This window comes from Mus caroli, chromosome 9, assembly GCF_900094665.2.
Source record: "Mus caroli chromosome 9, CAROLI_EIJ_v1.1, whole genome shotgun sequence".
Classification (NCBI taxonomy): Eukaryota; Metazoa; Chordata; class Mammalia; order Rodentia; family Muridae; genus Mus; species Mus caroli.
In genome coordinates, this window is record NC_034578.1 from 67,871,033 (window position 1) to 67,893,770 (window position 22,738).

Consider the following 22,738-nt stretch of genomic DNA (forward strand, 5'->3'; position numbering starts at 1 on the left):
AGGCAGAGGCAGATTATTACCGAGAAGAATTAGTCTCCTCTTCTCTGGTGGTTCTTATTTTTTGTGGTGGGATAATTTATTCTTTTAAAGTTTCTGAGTTCGTGGCCAGCCTGGTCTACAGAGTGAGTTCCAGGACACAGAACAGCCAGGGCTACACAGAGAAACCCTGTCTTGAAAAAAAACAAACCCGCAAAAAAAGAAAAAAAAAAAGAAGTTAGAAGGCAATAACAGGAACAGGTTCTGGGATGTACTCAGTGGTAGAGTGATTGCTGGTGTGTATGAGGCTCTGGGCTGGTCCCCAGAACCATAAACATATTTAGAGTTTAGAACTAAATATCATTAGTATTTAAAATGGCATATGGATCAAAGAATAAATTAGGAATAATGAGAGAGAGTAAAAATAGAAATGAAATGTAACAGAATATGTGAGTTACCTCTGAGGCAGTACTGAGAGAACATTTATAATACTTAATGCCCATAAAGTTCACCCAGGATGGACGGACTTTCTTTCTTTGTTTCTTTCTCTCTTTCTCTTCTCTCTTTTTTTAAAATCTATTTGTTGTTTGAGGCAGGATCTCACTATGCAGCTCTGGGTGTGCTGGTATTTGTTTTGTAGACCAGGTTGGCTTCTAACTTGTAGAGATCCACCAGTCTCTTCCTCCTGAATGCTGGGATTAAAGGTGTGTACAACCATGCCAAGCTTTTTAGTTTATTTATAAAATGAAATTGTAGTTAATATGGTTCTACAAAACAGTAAGATGATTTCATTGATTAATTTTGACCAAACTTGAAGAAGAAAATGATAACTTATTTTCTTTTTAAATTAAAAGAATTTAGAAATCTAGAAAATTGAAGACACACCATTAATTTCACTCATCTTTTACTCAGATAATATCAATAGTTACTGAGTGGACCAGATGACAAAATTGGCTTCAATGGTGATAATTTCTATCAGCAAAAATGTGGTTAATGTGAATTTGTGAAACCTGATAAAGCATATAAGACAAGCCTACAGCAGGTGCAAAAGCTTTTGTGTGTGGTTAATGTCACCCTTATGATAAGTTCTTGTTTGTTTATTTGTTTGTCTGGCTTTGTTTTTTGTTTTTTGTTTGTTTTTGAGACAGGATTTATCTTCATAGCCCTTTCTGTCCTAGAACTCACTATGTAGACCAGGTTGACTCAGAGATCCTCTTGCCTTTGCTCCCCAAGTACTGGGATTAAAGGCGTGCATCGCCATATCCAGCCAATGTCACTCTTACAACAATAAGCTCAAAAGTGTGCAAAAATTATTTTTGTGGGAGATTCATCATAGTAGTCAGGATTAATAAGACAGTTGGTATGTACTTATTCATAGATATTTGAAAATAATGGATAAGTTAGGACTAATAAGTTAGAACTAGAAAGAGCCTTCAAGTTGGTATTAATTCAGACTGTTACCTGTGTGCTTGTTTTTATAGGTCAGTATGGAAATCCTTTAAATAAATATATTAGACATTATGAAGGATTATCTTACAATGTGGATTCATTACACCAAAAACACCAGCGTGCCAAACGAGCAATCTCACATGAGGACCAGTTTTTACTTCTAGATTTCCATGCTCATGGAAGGTGAGTAAATTCATTGCTCTCAGTATCTGAAGTCTTTTGAAATAGTCTGCTAATGGAAGAAACTTTTTATCCTAATGGAAAGCTTCCTGTTTGAATATTCATCCTCAATGAATATACCACATTTTTTATACTGGAATTTGGTATATACACTAAAAAAAATGCCATCATTAAAAATGGATTGCCCTTTTATGTATTTAAGTCACTTGTAAATGTTTTTGAATTGTGAATGTGAGGTCTAAGCATGGATATTTTTAAAGGACGGTCATAGGAGGATAAGAGGTTGTAGAAAATGTGAGGAACCATAGACAGATAAGACATACTTTAATCAGTAACATACAGGTGGCTATGAAGAGAGATGCTGTACTGAGGCACAAATTGCACACAGGGGGACACATGAATGCATGCATACACACACTCATCTGGCACATCGGCCATACAGAGGTAGGGGCAGTGGCAGACACACATAGGCATTCACCTTTGATCTTAAGGCCATATATCACACAAAATGGCACTCTGCTAGGAATAGTTATATAACAGATAACATCACCTTTTTTTTTTTTAAATCTGGTGTTAGCCATGAGTGTCAGCTATGTTTCAGCTAACTCATACCAGATAGCCATATTAGCAATGTGTTTTCTAAGTATTAGCCAGCCCTTAAGGTCCTGTTTTTCTTACAGTTAGTCAGATTTGAAAATAGGATGATTGAATGGTCTTTTTAAAATCATCTTGTGCTTGGCTTTCCACTCTTTGTATGCTTTCTGTTTAATGTTTCTTTTCTGGTACCAACAGACAAAGTAGCTAATTGTTTTCTATTGAATAAGTCACTTAATCTTTTATTAACTCAATTTTATTAGTTCTGTAATAACAACCAGTAGACAGATTATTTGCTGTCCTGTTCAATTCAGAAACAGAGTTGTGAAGGGATACAGAAAGGAGAACTAAGAGAGAAAGAGAAAATTAATTATTAAATAACTGTTCCACTCTCAGGGTTTTACTTGCATTTTCTTAAAAAATTATTATTGTTGGGTATCTATGGGTGTGTACATGACATGGTATACATGTAGTGGTAAGAAGACAACTTTGAGCCGGGAGTAATGGTGCACGCCTTTAATCTCAGCACTTGGGAGGCAGAGGCAGTCGGATTTCTGAGTTCGAGGCCAGCCTGGTCTACAAAGTGAGTTCCAGGACAGTCAGGGCTATACAGAGAAACCCTGTCTCGAAAAACCAAAAAANNAAAAAANNAAAAAAAAAAAAAAAAAAGAAGAAGGAGGAGGAGGAAGAAGGAAGAAGAAAGAAGACGAAGACTATGACGACTTTGTGGTGTTTCTCTCCTTCCACCTTTATGTGATGTGGGGCCCAGGCATCAGGTTGTCCAGGCTTCCACAGAAATTGCCTTTATCTGCTGAGTCATTCAAAGACCCTTTATGTGCATTTTATTATTTGTCTTCTTAGCACTGTTTAGTTTGCTTTTTTTCCCTGTAATCAAAATTCTGACCAAAAGCAACTGAAGGGAGGAAAGGTTTATTTTAGCTTACAGCTCCAGGTCACAGTCCATCACTGAGCACAGGAGGCTTGCTTGCTAGTCCACACATCCTTACCTCCAGCCATGGAGGTATATACCTGAGAATACTAATGTAGTATTATGCCACTGTAACTTTTTTTTGTGGTGCTGGACATAGGACCCAGAGCCTTATAGCTGCTGACAAACACTCTACCACTGAGTGCCTAAATGTTTCCTTTTTTAAATGTCATTTTACATATGTTTTGAAACCTTCCATTCACAAGTTTTAGCCAGATTTTTAAACTTGCCTTTGAATTTTTTCTGTAAATTAGTCATAGCCTATTAGTCTAAGCTAGCTTTGAGTGTTTTGTTTTGTTTTTTCATCCAGAATGGTCGTCTGAGTATCTAGGGTGCACATACAGTTTGTTCTTTGTAACATTTATCACACATTCTGATCTTTTAATGTACAATTCAGCTTCTGCCTCTTAGACACCCTTCCATGTTCTTTTGAACTTTTAAATTCCTCACTGTTTCATTGACATTTGATTTGTGATCTCCTTCCTTTCATGTATTTCTTGCTTATTTTTCTTTTCTTTTTAAAAATTATTTTATGTATTTGGGTATTTGGCCTGCCTTGTATGTTTGTGCACCATATATGTGTCTGTTACCCATGGAGGCCAGAACTGGGGATCAAATTCCCTGGCACTGGAGTTACAGGTGTTTGTGAACTGCTGTGTGGGTGCTGGGAATTGACTTCGGTTCTCTTCAGAGCAGCCATTGCCCTTAAGCACTTAGCTGTCTCTTTAGCCTTGCTTGTTTTCTGTATTGTATTGTTTTCTTCTTCAAAGGCAAGCACTTAGTATTGCTCAGTATATTTCGTATCTGATCTAGGTGTTTTTGGAAAAATGTTAATGGATTAATCAAAAGATTAATTTGAAGATGTTTCTTTCTACTAAAAAAAATTAGGGCTAGCAGTTTACAACACTAAATAAAATTTTATGACTCTTAGTTTTAGGTATTATTAAAAATCATCCATTCTTTATTAGTACCATAAAATAATAATATCATTAGCTTTCCTAACTTTAGTAACCTCTCAAAATAAACTTACTACTGTGTCCCCAAATATGTGTACTATTGTCTTCCTCACTAAACAGAGGAGGAGATTTCAGTAGCTGCCTTTGTTTTGGATGCCACATTGTTGTATAGGTAGATTTTTATTAGGTAAGTTACAAATTTTATATTTGACAAACCAAATCTCTAGTTCTTTTATGTGTCTATGAGTGAGAATGAGTAACCATGCAAGTATGCAGTCATCTACAAAATAATTTGATTGTTGGTTAAAAGTGACCTCTATGATTTAAGCCTTGGCTGATAGGACCATAAACATAGAGCTAATAGGATAGTAAGGTGTGCAGAGGTCACGTCACAGGAGGGAAACTTGCTGTGGTATTTTGGAGATGAAGTACTGTGGGAACTTACAGGAGGAGCACATCTAATTGAGGTGATGGTTTGATGGTGTGGTGTCTCCTTTTCTTTGAAATAGAAAATACAAAGTGATGAAGCTATGTAAGAAATTATAGATTTCTTACTAGATCTATTTCCTCTGACTTATAAGAAATGCTAAAACCAGGTGTGATGCTACATGACTGTAATCTATTCCCCGTACTCAAGAGATCCAGGAAGGAGGATCTCATGTTCTAGAACAATGTATTCTACAGAACAAGATCCTGCCTCAAAAAACAAATTGAAATACCAGTTAAGCATATCATAACATCTCTAATAGGATATGCATCTGTTTAAAGAGTAACTTGCATTTTACTTTTCTAAATGATCTTTTGTATGTTTCTATTTGATAATGAGTACACTATAAGGAAGACTTTGGCTTACCCTTAACTGTAGCCACATCTATAAACATATGACTGTCATATGCATTGTGGCTAGAGTACTTACCTACTTTTTCAGCCTTTTAAAGATATCAATAAGTTTATTTTAATTGCAAACCAGGGCCCAGTCTCTCAGAACCAAGTAAATTAATCAATTATGGAACATGTTGAATACAGAACAGTTAGCTCACATACATAATGATTTTGCTTGCACTGTGTCTTAGGGTTTTCATTGCTGTAAAGACATACCATGACCAAGGCAACTTTCATAAAGAAAACAATTAATTGGAGCTGGCTTACAGTTTCAGAGGTTCAATCCATTATCATCATGATGGGAAGCATGGCAGTATCCAGGCAGACATGGTACTGGAAGAGGAGACTTCTACATCTTGATCCTACAGCCAGGAGGAGACTGTCTTCTGCAGGCAGCAAGGAGGAGGATCTTGGCAGAGCTTGAGCATTATATATGAAACCTCAAAGTTCTGCCTCCAGAGCGACACTTTCTCTAACAAGGCCATGCCTCCTCCAATGAGGCCATACCTTGTAGTAGTGCCACTTCCCCTGGCCCAAGCATATTCAAGAGTTTATTTATCTTATTTGAAAACCTGCATTATGATTAGACAAATATTGCATTGTACTATTGCATTATGATTAGACAATTATGATTTGAATTTTTTAGAAGTATTCCAGCCCCTATGTGTTCAAATATTAAAGTCCTTTTTTATAAATAAGCATATGAACAAACTTTCAACTTTGCTTAATATTAAGGGCTTTTTTTTTCCAGGCCAGGCATAGGTAGGTGGTGTACTCCTTTAATACCAGTGCTCAGGAGGCAGAGGTAGGTAGGTCTCTGAGTTTGAGGCCAGCCTGGTCTATGTAGTGAGTTCCAGGATAACCAGGGCTGTGTAGAGAATTCCTGTTCCCCCAAACCAGACCTAAATAAAATACTGTATGTGTGTGAGTGTGTATTCATGCAGCCTTTTTTCAAGCCTAAGATTTTTTTTCCTTTTTCCCTTGAGGCAGGGACTCATATATGTTAGTCTGGTCTTGGTTGAACTTGCTACATAGCCAAAGATGACCATCAACTTCTGATCTTCCTGCCTCCATATTCCCACTGTTGAAATTATGGGCATATAACCATACCTGGTTTATGTAGTGTTGGGGCTTGAATTGTGCATGCTAGGCAAACACTCTACTAACTGAGGTATATAACCAGCCCATGCCTTTGTGGTTTTTTGAGACGGGGTCTCACTCTGCATCCCAGGATAGCCTAGAGCTGAAGATATAGACCATGCTGGTCTTGAATTTGTGGCAATTCTAGCTTCCTTAGCCTCCAGAGTGCAAGAATTATAGGCATGAGCTACCCTGCCTGGCTTCTAAGCCCAAAATTAACAATTCTATGAAAAGATATTACTTTTGAAAGAGTTGAAAATTTGTGAAAAGTGCGACTTGAGCCAGTACTACAGTTGTTGAAGAAGGATATTTTAAAAGAATTTACCAATTAGGTACTAAGGTAAAATACATCAAAGATAATTTTCTTAGAATAATAAATTTTCTGGATTTCTGAAATGATTTCATTTGGATAAATGGGATGGCTTAGTTAGTGCTATATTTACATCAATTATGACTTTTTCCTTTTTTGATTATTTTGTTTTATTGTGTCCAAATGTGCATGTCCTTCCCTTAAGAACTTGAGGTACAGAGCCTGAGTCTTACTTAGGTTTTTACATATGGTTGTAATGAGGGAAGGGGGGGGGAGAAGGAAGGAATGAATATGAAAATATCCAGAATATGCAGAAATGGCAAGTCTATCATATTCTAAGACATAGAATTTTTCTAATAATTTTGGATAATTTGTGCTTCTCAATCCTTGTCTTCATGTAATAGTGTATAATGTACCAGAAACTTGTTTTTCTATATTCCTTTTAAGTACTAGCTGGAGACATGTTGCATCTTGCTATAACTATCATATAGTCCTACCTTAACTATCATGTTCCGTGGTTTGACTACCATGCATTTTAGGCTTCTATAATGCATGGACTATAATCTCCTGAGGAATTTAATTGATGTGGTTTGTGTGTTACCTTAAATCTCATTTAAGTCTTGGTTTTGCAGTTCTGCATTTTGTGATGTAATAACTCCATAGATTAGTTGGATATGTCTTGGGCTTTGTTTCTGTCATGAGTTGGGTAGCAGAAAAACCCATCCCTTCAAAAGCATTTATTTATGTTGTGTGTGTGTGTTTCTGCACATGCATATGAAGGTAGGAGAACAATTCTTAAGGAGTTGATTTTTTCCTTTCACCTTTACATGGGTTTTGAAGATCAAACTCAGGTTTTAGTAAGATTTGTGTTGTATGAGCCCTTAGCTGTTGAATCATCTCAGCAACTTTTTTTTTTTGTGTGTGTGTGTGTGTGTGTGTGTGTGTGTGTGTGTGTGTGTGTGTATGTGTGTAAGAGACAAGGTCTGGCCTTGCACTAACAGCAGTCCTCCTGCCTCTGCTCCTAAGAGCTGTTTTATTTAAGTTTTACTATGTAGCTCAGACTAGCCTGGATCTCACTATGTAGCATAAGCTGGTTTGGTACTCACCTTGTAGTTGAGGTTGCCCTTGAACAAGTGTAATCTTCTTATCTCACTCTTATAAGGGCTATACTTCTTTTGTACTTGTGTGTAAGTGTACACATTTGTACATCCATGTTTGTGAACATGAATATGGAAGTGAGAAGACAACCTTGGATGTTGTTCCTCAGGTGTATCCTATCTCTTTTTTTGAGGCATGTTATTCACTGGTCTACAACTTGTCAAATAGGCTAAGCTTGTTGACCAAGGAGCCCAAGGGATTCTCCTGTCTCCCATTGCTGGGCCCAGCCTTTTCTTTTAAAATGGATTCTGGGGATCAAACTCAACAGATTGTGCATGCCTAATAGACCAGTCAGTCTAGGAGGAACGATCTCTATTAATTCTGTGGTGATTACAGGAATCCAGTGACTTTTGATTTGGATAATTTCTTCCTTATGGAATGAAGTAAAAACATATTTTGCTTGACCCTGGTAAAGAGGTTCTATCTATGTATTTGACTCCCAGCTGTCTTTTGTTTGTTTCTTCCAATTTCACATAGAGCTTACTCTCACCAGTCAGTAACTCTTTGATTTTATCTTGAAGGCCTTTATTGTTGATAGAATAAATATGGTGAAGGTGGGGTACCTTTGGCAGGTGGTGCCATTGTGTGCTACTAAGAAATTATGCCAAGCAACAGATTTAATGTTGGGGAGGAGGGAGTGCGAAAGGCTGTTTAGGAGTGGGAACATGAGAGAGAAACAGAGATAGGGACAGAGAGAATGAACAAGACACAGAATGAGAGAGAGAAAGAATAAAGGAAACAGAGGCAAAGAGGGAATGGGAGAGAGAGATGTGGGGTGCCTGGGACCTTTTTTGTACTGCACATGTAGCATGGGTGGAAATGCCTAATTGCTAACACTGGCCATTTTGCCCAGACTGATATTGGTTGACATCCTGAGACAGAGTATTCAGCCTGTTTTACTTCTTTGATCTGCTTCTTTTAGGCTCCCGTTATTTACACATTTTCAAATTTCCCACTATTGGTTATGCTTTTTCAGTCAGTCCTTTGATTTTGATTTTTGCTAGAAAGCCTGCATTTTGCCAATTGTGATTCCTTGTACATCCTAAGCAGGCGATCTATAACTTGGTATGGTGAGAAGGCCATTGGCTGGTTAAATACAGATGACTGGTCAGACTCAGACTCTGGTTTTACTTGTGCTATATTCATGTTACTGTGCTCTGACTTGTGAGATTATTAAGTGTATGTTTTTCTGCTTAATTTGTGCTATTTTTTTTTTTTTGCCTTTGTTTACAGTCTGTAGAGCCTTAGAACTTTTGTGAATGATACCCAGGGTGCACAGAGTGATTCTATCTTGTACTTCTACAAAACTGTTCTGCTTATTCTTTATATATGTGACTGTGATGCATAGTAAGCTTATTATAAAAGGAGATTTGAAAAAAAAAAACCTTTTCTTTTTTTTAAAAATTTATTCTTTAAAGTCCAGACTTTATCCCCCTCCTGATACTCCCCCCAACTGTTCCATATCCCATACCTCCCGCTTGCTCCTGTCTCCAAGAAGATGTTCCCCACCCCCATTACACCAGACCTTCCCACTCCCTGGGACCAACTTTTCTATTTAAAAAAAAAATGTTACTGCACTCGTGAATGGCTCAGTAAAGACACTTGCTGACAAGCCTGATGGCCTGAGTTCAATCTCTGGGACCCACGTGGTTCAAGGAGAGAACAGAATCTCAGTGTCTTCCAACCTCTACATGTGTGTACTTACACACACACACACACAAGTAAATGATATGAAATGTAATAAAAAGTATACTAGTGAAAGCAAACTCATAATATTTGATGCTTATATTGGCAACTTACCTTTTTATTTTTTTGAAATTAGTATGTAAGAATATTTTTGTTAAAACCTTTACCCGTGAGCATCATGTGTAATGCTCATATTCACTCCTACAGTAGAAATGGAAAGAAAATACAGATAGAGTGACTATCTCAAGCATCTTTATAAGAAGACAGAGAAAATGAACACCTGGAGATGGCAGACATGTCTCTTGAATGCCTTGTGGTTTAAATGAGAACTATCTTCCATAGGTTTATGTATCTGAATGCGTGGTCCCAGCTGGTGGTTCTTTTTGGGGAGGTTACGGCCATCTGTTTTCTTTTCAGAGATGCTTTACTGGTCCAGGCCCTTTGCATGTCCATCGTGTTAGAGCTGACTTGTCAGCATTTACAGCAAAACTTGCTATTTTGATGGAGACTGGTATATCTTTAGATAACTCGGAAAGTTGATAGCTTTTTGGAAGGAGTGCTAAGTCTTGATACTCAGGACTTCATGTCCTAAGCCCACTGTGTGCTAAGCACACATTCTACCACACCGTACACCCAACCCAACAACACTACGGTGTCTTCATATCCTGAATCTGATACCTCTATTTATTTAAGTCTTATTTAATTTCTTTGAAATTGTTTTTCTAAAGAGATTTCAGTGTAGAGACATGACACATCTTTTGTTGAATTTATTCCTAACCACTTTAAAATGCTATTGTACAGAGAGCAAATTGCCTGTCTTAGAGTTGTGCCATTTATGGTGTTGACCTGGGAGTGAATTAAAAATGGCTGATGTTGAGAAAGGCAAGGAGATTTTAGTTTAGAAGTGTGCCACAATCTGAAACGGGAGGCAAGACTGGACCAAATCTCCATGGTCTGTTCGGGCAGAAGACAGGTCAGGCTGCTGATTCTTTTATACAGATGCCAGCAAGAACAAAGTTTCCACCTGGAAAGAGGATACCCTGAGGGAGTATTTGGAGGATCTCAAAAAGTACATTCCTGGAACAAAATTTATCTTCACCGGGATTGAGAAGAAGAGAGAAAGGATAGACCTAATAGCTTATCTTAAAAAGGCTACTAACAAGTAATTCTACTGCCTTATTTATTACAAAACAAATGTCTCTTGGGTTTTAAATTATACTATAATTTAATGCATATACCAAAATTCAGATCATGAATGGCTAAGTGTTTTTCTTATACAGTCCTAATTTAAGTAAAACTAGATTATAGTAAAATCGATATTATCTTTTTAAAAATAACAATCTCAGCTGCATACTTGGTATGTACTGCTCAGCCTTTCTCAAGATAAGAGTGAACTTAATTAGTGATGTTCTACTTTCCAGAAAGATGGGGGTGTCACCTCAAACCTATTAAATAGTTTTATAATTAGATTTATAAAACTGGGCATATGAATATGTTTAAACACTGGGAAAGTTCTATCACTATCTCAGAAACAAGAAGACTTACTTGTGTTTCAGTTTGTGTTCACTGGCTTGTTACAGGCAATGGTTAAATATCAGGAGGGCAACTATCTATTCTGGACAATGCTGATTTAATTAGAATTCCCTATGTCAAGTATGCTGTCTTTTACCACTGAGAGGCACTTTCTGTGTTTTTTGTATAATATCAAATAAAGAGTATATAACATTTAAAAAAATACTATTGTAGCTGAAAATGGTGGCATACATCTTGAATTTCCTAGTACTTGGGAGGCAGCAGCAGGTGGATCTCTTGATTTCAAGGCTAGCCAGGGTTATATAGTGAGACCCTGTCTGATAAAACAAAACAACCCCCATTAAAAAAACTCAGACAGATACACACACACACACACTAATTGCGATTGTTTCTTAAATTTCCTCTTTCATGTGTTTGCTTCTAGATATAAAAACGTGCTGGTGGGGTTTGTTTTGGTCTTGGTATATTAGCCCTGCGTTTTGTGACTTTATTAGTGTCCAGTAGTTGATTTTATTTCATCTACAAATAAAGGTATACTTATTTCTTTGTTTACATATTGAGTTATTGTGCTATCTGGTACCTTCATTTAGTGTTGAGAAGAATTGGCAAGGGCAAATACCTTTTTATATCTACCTCAGGGGAAGAATGATTGGTTCTTAATATTAAAATATATTAGCAATATTTTGATAGGTTAAGGAAGCTCTGACTCTTGTTTTCTATCAGTTTTTATTTTGAGTGAGTGCTGAAAATTTCAGTTGCCTTTTCTACAGCTAATGTTATGGCTGTGTGGGTTTTCTTTCCTTTGAATATAGTCAGTTACATTGATGTTTTTTTTTTTTACACATTTTAAAAAAGATTTATGTATTTACTTTATGTATGAGTACACTGTCACTGTCTTAAGACACACCAGAAGAGGGCTTCAGATTCCATTACAGATGGTTGTGAGCCACCATATAGTTGCTGGGAATTGAACTCAGGACCTCTGGAAGAGCAGCCAGTGCTCTTAGCCACTGAGCCATCTCTCCAGCTCTACATTGATTTTTAAATGTAAACCCACCTGACTCCTGAATAAGCTAAGTTGACCATGAAATAGTATATATATATATTTTTTTTTGTTGTTGTTGTTTTGTTTTTCGAGACAGGGTTTCTCTGTGTAGCTCTGGCTGTCCTGGAACTCACTTTGTAGACCAGGCTGGCCTCGAACTCAGAAATCCGCCTGCCTCTGCCTCCTGAGTGCTGGGATCAAAGGCGTGCGCCACCACGCCCGGCTGAAATAGTATTTTTATTAAGGCACTTTTCTGGTTTCTCTGACTAAATACCCGGTAAGAGACAGTTTAAGGGAGGAAGGATTTCTCCAGGCTCATGGCTTGAGGGCACATCGTGACATCATGACACAGAAGACACAGCAGCAGGAGTAGCTCACGACAAGTGATGGCAGGAGCACCAGGCTGCTTGATTACACTTGTACAGATCAGGAAGCAGAGAGGTAGCCAGAACCAGGCCTGTCTCTCAGAGATGAGGCCCCATAACTTAAAGATTCTCTACTCAGTTCTCATTCAGACCACATGATCATTTTTTTATATTGCCATTTCCTTCTTGTCCTTTTCCTCGTAGTTTTTTTTCTCCTAATAATGCTATTATGCTCCCCCTAATTCAGTGGTTCTCAACCTGTGGGTTGGGACCCCTTTGGGGGGGCACATATCAGATATCCTACATGTCAGATATTTACATTATGATTCATAACAGCAAAATTACAGTTGTGATGTAGGAAAAAATACTTTATGGTTGGGGGTCATTGTGTTGTATCTTAAGGTTGTCTTTGTTTTGTTTTGTACCTTTTTGTTGCACTGGGCTAAAATAGAGGGCCTTGACGTATATACTACGTAGTGCTTTATCACTGAACTATACTCCTAGAAATTAAGATGTCAATTTACATTTTGTTTTTTAAGTAAGGAGTAAGTTCATATATTTCAAATCTAGATGGTGCAGAAGAGTAAAAGGGACAATTTCCTTTCATTTCCTGTCCCCAGCCACTCATTTTCCATTCCAGATTGACCCTTGCTTTTAATTTCTTTTTTATCTTTAAAGTCATTTGGCATACACTTGAACACTATGTCTTTCACACAAAAATGTTCTTTGCAGAAATATGTGTACATATGTATATGTTTATTCATAATTTTTACTATTTAAACAATATGATATGGACTGGAAAGTTGGCACAGAGGGTAAAAGCACTTTTCTCTTCCAAAGGACCCATGTTTGAGTCCCAGCACCAATGTGGTAGCTTACAAACATCTGTAATTTCAATTCTAGAGGATCTAGTGCCCTCTTTGGACTTCTGCAGGTGTCAGGCACACACATGGTACACAGGTATACCTGCAGGCTGATACCCACTCATTTACATAAAATAATAAAATAAAAATAGAAAAATATTTAACTGTACTTATTATGCTATTTACTTTTATATTGGAGGAATAGGGGCCTTCTATGGGAGACTTAGACAGCGAGGCTCTGTAACTAAGGCTTCCTCCATGCTCCCTACAGCCGTTCTTGATGAGAGAGACAGTTCAAGCCTATCCATACTGTTTATTGACTGTTCATCATGGAAAATGGGTTGTATACCACTTCCTCAGGGTGGACTAGAGATTAAATACCTTTTGTAGAAAGGAATGTTCTGGTAGGGAAGCTTATTGGCTAAACCCTGAGGGCCCATCTAAATACAGTATTAGCATGAAGAAGTCTGTTCTGATCTACATGACCACTAGGAGTGTGGTCATGTGTTTCAGGCCAGGAATCTGGTAGGGAGCAGGGAAAACCCTTACAAATGAATGCTTATAACTTGTTCTAAAGTTATAAGTTCAAGAATGGGTTATGGAAGTCAGGAAAATCATTTCCTTATACTTTTTATTGAAAAAATTTTATACAATATATTCTGATCTTTTTACTCTTCACTGAGTTCTTTCCAGATCTTCCCCATATCTCTACACACCCAACTTCACTTTTCCCCTTTCTTTCAAAAAACAAAACAAGACACAAAAGCAAGAAGAAACAGGAAACATAAACCTTCCAGAAACCACAGGACAAAATCTAAACAAGTAAAAGTCTAATAAGACAAAAAAAAAATGGAGTAAATAATGCAAAATAAAACAGAAGTTGACAAAAATACCATTGAGTTCATTCTGTGTTAATTAACTACTCCTGGGTTTGTGGCTTGCTCGGAAGTGTGGTTAATATACGCAAAGAGACTCCATTGGAGGAGGCAGATTTTCCCTTTGTCCATGGGTATCAGTTGCAGATAGTTTCTTGGTCAGGGGTAAGACACTGTGTCTACCTCCCCCTCTCAGTACTGGGCTCTTATCTGGCTTGAACTTGTACAGGTTTTGTGCCTGCTACTACAGTTACTGTGAGTTCATTATGTGTATCAGTCTTGTTGTGGCTGGAAGACATGATTTCTTTGGATTCTTCCATCACTTCTGGCTCTTAGAATCTTTTTGCTTCTTATTCTGCATATATCTCTGAGCCTTAAGGTGATGGACTTGATGAAAACATCCTATTTAGGACTGAGTGCTCCAGAGTTTCTCTGCACATTGTCCATTTGTGGGTCTCTGTTAAATTCCATCTACTGCAAGAAGATGTCTCTCTGATGAAGGCTCTGATCTATGGGTATAGCAGTATGTCATTAAGAGTTGTTCCAAAACACAAGAAAATCAAGAAGGAGGACCAACACATGGATACTTCATTCCTCCCTAGAATACGGAATAAAATATCCACGGAAGGAGTTGCATAGACAAAGTTTGGAGCTAAGATGAAAGGATGGACCAGCCAGAGACTGCCCCACCTGGGGGTCCATCCCATAATCAGCCACCAAATGTAGACACTATTGCAATATGCCAGGAAGATTTTGCTGAAGGGACCCTGATATAGCTGTCTCCTGTGAGGCTTTGTCAGTGCCTGGCAAATACAGAAGTGGATGCTCACAGTCATCTATAGGATGGGACACAAGGGCCAATATAGGAGCTAGAGAAAGTACCCAAGAGCTGAAGGGGTCTGCAACCCTATAGGTGGAACAACAATATGAACTAATCAGTACCCCCAGAGCTCGTGTCTCTAGCTGCATATGTATCAGAAGATGGCCTAGTTGGCCATCATTGGTCTTGCAAACTTTATATGCAGGGGAACGCCAGGGCCAAGAAGTGGGAGTGAGTGGGTAGGGGAGCAGGGCGGGGAGGGTATAGGGAACTTTTGGGATAGCATTTGAAATGTAAATGAAGAAAATATCTAATAAAAAATGTGGGAAAAAACCAAAACAAAACAAAAAAGAGTTGTTTTACTGCCATACCTTTAGTAAAATAATAGTATGTAGTTTTTATTATTTATTCCCCTGTACCGGTGACCTATCTAGTCTCAGGCTCTTGACCAAGTTAGCAGTGCCAGGTATGGGTTATATCTCATTGAATGGGCTTTAAATCCGACCAGAAAGTGGTTGGTTACTCCAATAATATATGTGCCAGTATTGTACCACTTTAATCTTGTGGGTAGGTCACCATTGTAGGTCACAGGGTTTGTAACTGGGTGATACTGATGATTGCTTTTCTCTGTGTATAGCCTGCAGAGTACATTCCAGTACCATGAATGCTAGTCATTGGAGTTCTCGTAGTTTAACAGTAAGTGTTGTCTTTAGCAATAAGGCCTTTATATCAAATTGTGAAGAGTAACCAGTAGCCTTGGCAATAGCCTTTGATGTTTGGAGGTTTCTGTAAGGGCCCTTTGGCCAATGACTCAACAAGATGCAACCTATTTCTAGCCTTGGGGGTTTTACTGGTAGCATAAGATGGTCTAGTTGGGGCATTGTCTTTTTTTTTTTCCCAGAGCTGAGGAACGAACCCAGGGCCTTGGGCTTGCTAGGCAAGCGCTCTACCACAGAGCTAAATCCCCAACCCCTAGTTGGGGTATTGTATCTTATTATTTAGTGACTCTTATTTGTATCTATTTTAGAAAGCTTTTATAGTAGTAGGATTCCATATGGTTTTTCAGTGGTTTAGTGTTAGTTGTACTTCACCATATTCCTTTCTTTACCTTTCTCTCCCATCTCCTTCCCTATTTAATCGTCTTAAGCCTTTTGTCTCTTTTATAACACAAAATGCTATTTCTTCTTTATTGAGATCTTCTCTCTTCATTAGTCCCTTACTACTGGGTACCTAACGACTGTGGTGTTCAAATTGTAGCACATATATTGAGAGCTTAATACCTAACATGTACATGTAAGAGAAAATATACATTTGTATTTTGGGGTCTGGATTACCTCACTCAGGATGATTTTTTTTTCTAGCTCTATCCATTTTACCCACAGATTTCACAATTAAAATTTTCTTAATGACAGAATATTTCATTATGTAATGTACTACATTTTCATTATTTATTTATCAGTTGATGGATATCTGGACTACTGCTTTCTGGCTATTATGGACAGAGCAGCAATGAACATGGATAAACAATTATCTCTGTAGTGGGATATAAAGTCCTTTGGGTATATGCTCAAGAGTGGTATAGCTGGATTTTGCGGTAGATTGACTCCCAGCTTCCCGAGGAACCACCACATTGATATCCATAGTGTCTATACTGGTTTGTGTTTGCACCAACAGTTGAATAAGTGTTTCTTTTCCCTCACATCAATATAAAGTCTTTATTTTCATTGATGCAGGGAATAAATTCATACCTCTTAAGCATAATAATCAGGTACTTTACCTCTTAGCTATACCACAAGCCCTACAGTTTACTTAACTAATATTAGTTTGTTGTAAAGGACGAAACTTAGGAACAGCAAAATGAAAGTGACACAAAGGACAGATAAGAGCACAGAACTTCCATGCCCTTTCTTGATGTATCACCTTTGTACTTCCATGCGTTAACCACTGGTGGACACTCACCAATTTCAATGACTGTGATAATGAAGTGACTGAACATGGGCCGACCCTCAGACAGCCTCAGGTTGGGCTGATCATCAGAAATGTCCAAGTGACTGAGGGCTGGAATTCTAGCCCCAGAGATCTATAAACATGTTACACAGCCCCTGATGAACCTGAGGACATGTGGGGGCCCCATGTTCAGTCACCTGTTTATAGATTTGGGTGTGATTAGAAATAGACGCTTGAATTGGGATGAGGACACTCCTATCATCCAGAAGATCCCCGAGTTTTAAGGAATTTGTCATAGGAAATGGGGACAGAGGCCATTTATTAAAGTCTGTTGTACTGGAGGTCATTTCATTATATGGAAGCATGCCTAAGAATTCTAGAATTCCTGTACTAGAAGCCACTGCCACTGACTTTTTTGATCAGTTTTCCTAAGCAGATGTTGTACAGACTTATTTATGTCACAAATGAGTATAGTAACTGGTGCAAATTTGTAATGTGTTTTAAACAAGGTTTCTTCCTCCTGTTCTACTATTCAAAACATGCTTGAGAAGATAAACTATTACAACACATCTTTGTTATATTTGTCATAAAGATCATGGAGTAGAAATTGTATTGTGTGCAGACTTCTGTAACAATTATGGAACTATGATATACTTTTAAGAGTTTAGTGATGACAGTTAAGTTGTTGCCATTTATCCACATTTCCTGCAGGCTAAGTATTGTATTGACTTTATGTTATGATCTAATCCTTAAAACAATTCCACAAGATGGGCAGAATTATAATTTACTTCAGTTTCGCTTTGAGACATGGTTTCATTTTATAGTTCCACCTGGTCTGGAACTCACTATATTTTCCAAATAGATGAATTGTGTTACACAGCCCTTGTCTTGTGTACTTTTTTTTTTTAATAGTAAAAGAAGTCATTTAGGATTTGGATCCTTTAAATTTCTTTTCTCATCCCATTTTGCAGACAGTTCAACCTACGAATGAAGAGGGACACTTCCCTTTTTAGTGATGAATTTAAAGTAGAAACATCAAATAAAGTACTTGATTATGATACCTCTCATATTTACACTGGACATATTTATGGTAAGTTGGACTTTTATCTGACATATTATTTGATTTTTTTTTTTTTTTTTGGTTTTTCAAGATTTTTTTTCTACACATGGGAGTATAATGATAAATATAGGCAGATAGTTCAGAAAAGGTTTTGTAAATACTGAAGAGAGGAAAGAAAGTGGCAGAGGAAGAATTTCTTGTCATTTGATGGTTCAGAGTGTCAAGAATTCTAGAAGATTCTAAGATCCTTTTTTTTCTTTTTTTTTTAATTAGATATTTTTGTATTTACATTTCAAATATTATCCCCTTTCCTCATTTCCCCTCCCCAAACCCCCTATCACATACCCCCTCTCCCTGTTCATTAACCCACCCACTCCGGCTTCCCTGTCCTGGCATTCCCCTACACGGGGGCATCGAGTCCTCACAGGACCAAGGGCCTCCCCTCTCATTGATTAAAAATCAAGCTTACCAATCTGTTGGCCTGGGACCTTTCCCCTAGAGATCCATAAAGGATGGAGACAGTGTTCCCCTGACTCTGTGGTCCCTGGTTCAACTTTGATTTGTACCTCAGTGTGCATTCTGAACAGGAGTCATATATCTATGAGTTAGGGGAGAAGAGATTGCATCTGATCCCAGGTGGCTGTCTATCTGTACTTTGGTTTATACTGTCCTTTCCCTAAATACTTATGTCCCCAACATTAGTTGCTCAAAAACAAAAACAACAATACCCAAAACAAACAAAAACCCAACCTTGTCAATGAATTTCCAACTTTGTTAAAACAAAAGCAAAAAAAAAAAAAAAAACCAAAAAAAAACCCCCCAAACAAGATGGTAGTGGCTGTTGGTGTACATTCTTTCTGCCCAGCCTTTCCTAGACTGGACCACCGTGTGCAGCAGAGGCACAGAGCCTGGAAGAGATGAGAAGTCTACTTAGAGTCACCTGTCTTGCCTGACTTTGAGCCTGGTATTCCCTGCTCATGGCATGTAGGGAATTTTGTGGAGTTTTAAAATTTTAATTAATTAATTAACTTAATCCAGTTAATTTTTTTCTGTTTTAAAACAAAACCTGAGGAGATAGATCAGGTCATCTTAGGCAATGGTCTTTGAAATGAAGTCATTTGTGGAGCCACTTTACATGATGTACTTTACATGTGTACCATGACAAAAATCTATAACACTTTGATGCTTGGTCCTTCCAAGTTTAAGAGTTACTGTTGTTTTAGCCTCTTGTGTGTTTGTTTGTTTGCTTTTGAGATTATCTTGCTATGTAGTCTACGCTGGCCTAGAACTAGCAAACCTCATACCTGTCTCATACTTGTAGTTGATAAGACTACAGGCATGTACCTCCACATTCAATCAGAGTTTTCAAAAAAAACTTTCAATGATTTTTATAATTTCTGATTTTCCAAGGAATAAATAAGTGGGAATTTCTGACTTATATAAATAGAAAAAGTTAAAAGGAAACTGACAGTAGAGATCATCTTAGTTCAAAACAACATGACAAAGTCACCTAAGAAAATTTTCCCAGGTTCTTTCTCCCTAAAATCCATGTGGTTTGTTGTTGTTGTTTGGTTTTTTTACACTTGTAACAGATATCTCTTAAGAGTTTAAAATGTGCTGGGATGAACAGACACATACTTAATCTAACAGGAAGGTCACTAGACAGCAAAGTGGGACAGACAGGGAAGTCATAAAGAAACTAACATAATTCAGACAATCCTCAACTATTAACTCAACAGTGGTCAACAATTTCCTTCTGTAAATGAGATTTTTTTTTTTTGCTTGAAGTCATAACATTTTGAAAAATTAAATGCTTAAAGAGAAACTTTTAATTTTTTATTATATTAGATAAATGATGCATATTTTTACTTACCTGTACACTAATCTGTTACTAAATTTTAGTGGTTCTTTGCAGTCTTCTAATTGTAACCAAGGAAAGTATTTTTCTGGCAGTTTCTAGTACTCTCTTACATTCTTCATCACCTGTCTTACTGGGCAAACTGTGCCGTTTTTGTAGGTGATGGTCATAAAAATAAAAGTATAAATGAGCTTGTAAAGAAAGGTGATGTCATTTAAAATATCTCAGGGATTAGATTTGATGGCACACACCTGTAATTCTGTTAAGCTGGAGGCATAGGCAGGAGGAGCATGAGTTCAAGGCCAGCTAAGTCTACACGACAAGGCGGTTTCAAGAAAAGTACAGATTTTATTTTCAGCTCGTGATTCATTAAAAATCAACCAGTGTTAATGTGTAACTTAGAAATCTTGAGAGGCCGGGTTGGGGTATTTCACATGGGTGATGTATGTGCTTAGCATGCGTCAGGACCAGACAATTTGGCCCCTTCCTTCTCCCCAAATTACAGAAAATCCTATGAGGTGATTTCAGCCTTGTCTTCTTCTTTCCTCCTCTTCTTCCCCTTTTCTTCTTGTCATTTCTCTCTCTATTCACCACTGCCCCCTTTTCTTCTTTCCTTCTCCTTTCCTTCCATTCCTTCCCTACCCTGCGTCTCCACTTTTCTCCTCTCCTTTTTTTCTTCCCTTCTCTCTTCTCTACCCTCCCTCTCTTTCCTTTTATATGGTCTCTTCTCCTCCCCTCTCCCTCCCTTTTCTCTCTTCTCCTCTCTTTGTAATGTTTGGGATTGAGACCCGAAAATTTGTTTTTAGTGAGAGATGTTTGTTGTTGAAGAAAGTCTTGTTAATAGTGTCCAGGCTGATTTCAAGCACTCCCATCCCAGTCTCATGCCACCTTTGTTAATTTAACTTTTGAGTCCCGCCCCTTTTAAAGACATGTGCATATAGTTTTGGCTGCTTGGAAGGTTGAGGTAGGGGGAGTTTGAGGCCAATTTGAGCAATATAGCCAAGATACTCTCTTCAAACAAAACTAAATGACTGGTGGTGCTGTAACACGGCTCAGAGGTAGAATTCTTGAGTAGCACTCGAGAAACCATGGGTTCAGAACCATCAGAGCAACTGAAATGAAGCAAGGTGAAGCTGCGTGCCTCCGTGTCACTTAGTTCTGGTGACTTAGGTTTATGACTGTATTGAAATAGAACTAAAAGCACTCCTCTTTTGATGTTACTTCTCTTAGTAGAGAATAATGTGGTAGTATTACAAATCTGTCCAGTACTGTTTTTCAAAGACTCATTTATTTTATTTTATTTTATTTTATTTTATTTTATTTTATTTTATTTATTTATTTATTTATTTATTTATTTATTTATTTTGGTTTTTCGAGACAGGGTTTCTCTGTATAGTCCTGGCTGTCCTGGAACTCGCTCTGTAGACCAGGCTGGCCTCGAACTCAGAAATCCTCCTGCCTTTGCCTCCCAAGTGCTGGGATTAAAGGCATGCGCCACCACGCCCGGCAAGACTCATTTTTTAAAAGGTTTAAAAATCTTCCCTCCCAGGCTGGCTTAATTCTCAGTGTGCAGTTCATTCTCAGTTTGAAATCGCAGGTTCCTGAACTCTGTTATTAAAAGCTTGAGAAGCTATATCTAGCTTCTTTGTCCAGCATCTCAAACTAGATTATAGGAGTGAGTTTTTTAAAAATTACTTCTGAACTACTTGGCCCTTTCATGTATTTATAAAATTTATTGGTGGCAAGAAGGCCAAAAAATGTACAATGTCAAGTTAGAAGGAAGGTTTTCACTTGTGGTAAATTAGGAAAAGTTTTCCAGGGTACTTTAAGTTTATTTATTCTGGAAATACCTAGTTTATTAGAGGATCTCTTTGCTTTTTAAAAAATTTAAGTTAATGTGATGATTATTGAATAACTGCTATGTGTATGTCAGTCACTGTGCTAGGTAGTAGGCATATGATTGTCAGTATGACAGATGTTCCACTTTTATTGCTGTATAAGTAATTGTATATGTTTTAACTAAATACTGGTTGCTATTTCATATCTCAATTAACTTGATGTATTTTACGTGAAAATTAATTTCCCAGCACATTTATACTTAGGATAGTTGTAAAAATAACTGTGTGTATATATGTGAATATGTGTGTGTGTGCATTCATATATGAATGGCTTTTTTTAAAAGTAGGAGAATGTGCAAATTCAAATTTCAAGAATTTGTTGCTTTCATCAATAGGTGAAGAAGGAAGCTTTAGTCATGGGTCTGTCATTGATGGAAGATTTGAAGGTTTCATCAAGACTCGTGGTGGCACGTTTTATATTGAGCCAGCAGAGAGATACATTAAAGATCGAATCCTGCCATTTCACTCTGTCATTTATCATGAAGATGATATTAGTAAGTATTCATGTTTTATATTAGGTAGTCTTTGCAAAGGCATAGGAATCCTCATAACTGTGTGGAGACAAATGTAGCCTGGGCTGTTTCTTTCCTAAGCTTATTCAGGTTAAACAACCAGAGTGTAATAAGCAAAGTCTCCATTTAGTAAATAATGGGTCTCTGTGGTATAGCAGTTGTCAACACAGGCCAGTCATACTTTGTTGATATAAACAACCAATTCTGTTTGAACTGTGAGTTAGCCAAACCGACTTGAACTGTCATTCTAAATTCTGGTATCAGCCAGTCTGCTTGGTTACAACATCTGATGTCTGTGGCTTCAACAGACATTGTGCTGAAGGTACCACAATGTCTTATCTTCAAATATCCATTTCTATATGAATATTTGTGTAATATAGGATTTTTCTAATTTCTAAATCCACTGAGTGCTTCTCTTTAGAATCTTGAAATAATGATGTGACCACAGCCTGGTGTATGATTCCAGGCTTTCCATGGATTTGTTGGGGTAATTCTTTTTCTATGTTTTAGGATAGAAAATTCATTTAACCTTTACATTTTAATTCTGTCAGTTTGTGTTTCCGTGGTTATTCAATTGTGAGATTGTGCCATTAAAATAACACAAATACATTCCTGTAATTTCTATGCACCTTGAATACTTTCC

At 37.5% G+C, this 22,738-nt stretch overlaps 1 protein-coding gene and 1 pseudogene across 1 annotated transcript in view; both read left to right on the forward strand.

Moving 5' to 3' along the window:
* Positions 1-22,738, forward strand: part of Adam10 (ADAM metallopeptidase domain 10) — a 111,040-nt gene that overhangs the window by 22,825 nt on the left and 65,477 nt on the right. The window contains exons 2-4 of the mRNA XM_029481350.1: positions 1,458-1,608; positions 17,739-17,857; positions 21,919-22,077. Coding sequence (XP_029337210.1) covers positions 1,458-1,608; positions 17,739-17,857; positions 21,919-22,077 — 429 coding nt within the window. The remainder of the gene's footprint in view (positions 1-1,457; positions 1,609-17,738; positions 17,858-21,918; positions 22,078-22,738) is intronic.
* Positions 9,589-10,506, forward strand: LOC115031912 (annotated as a pseudogene).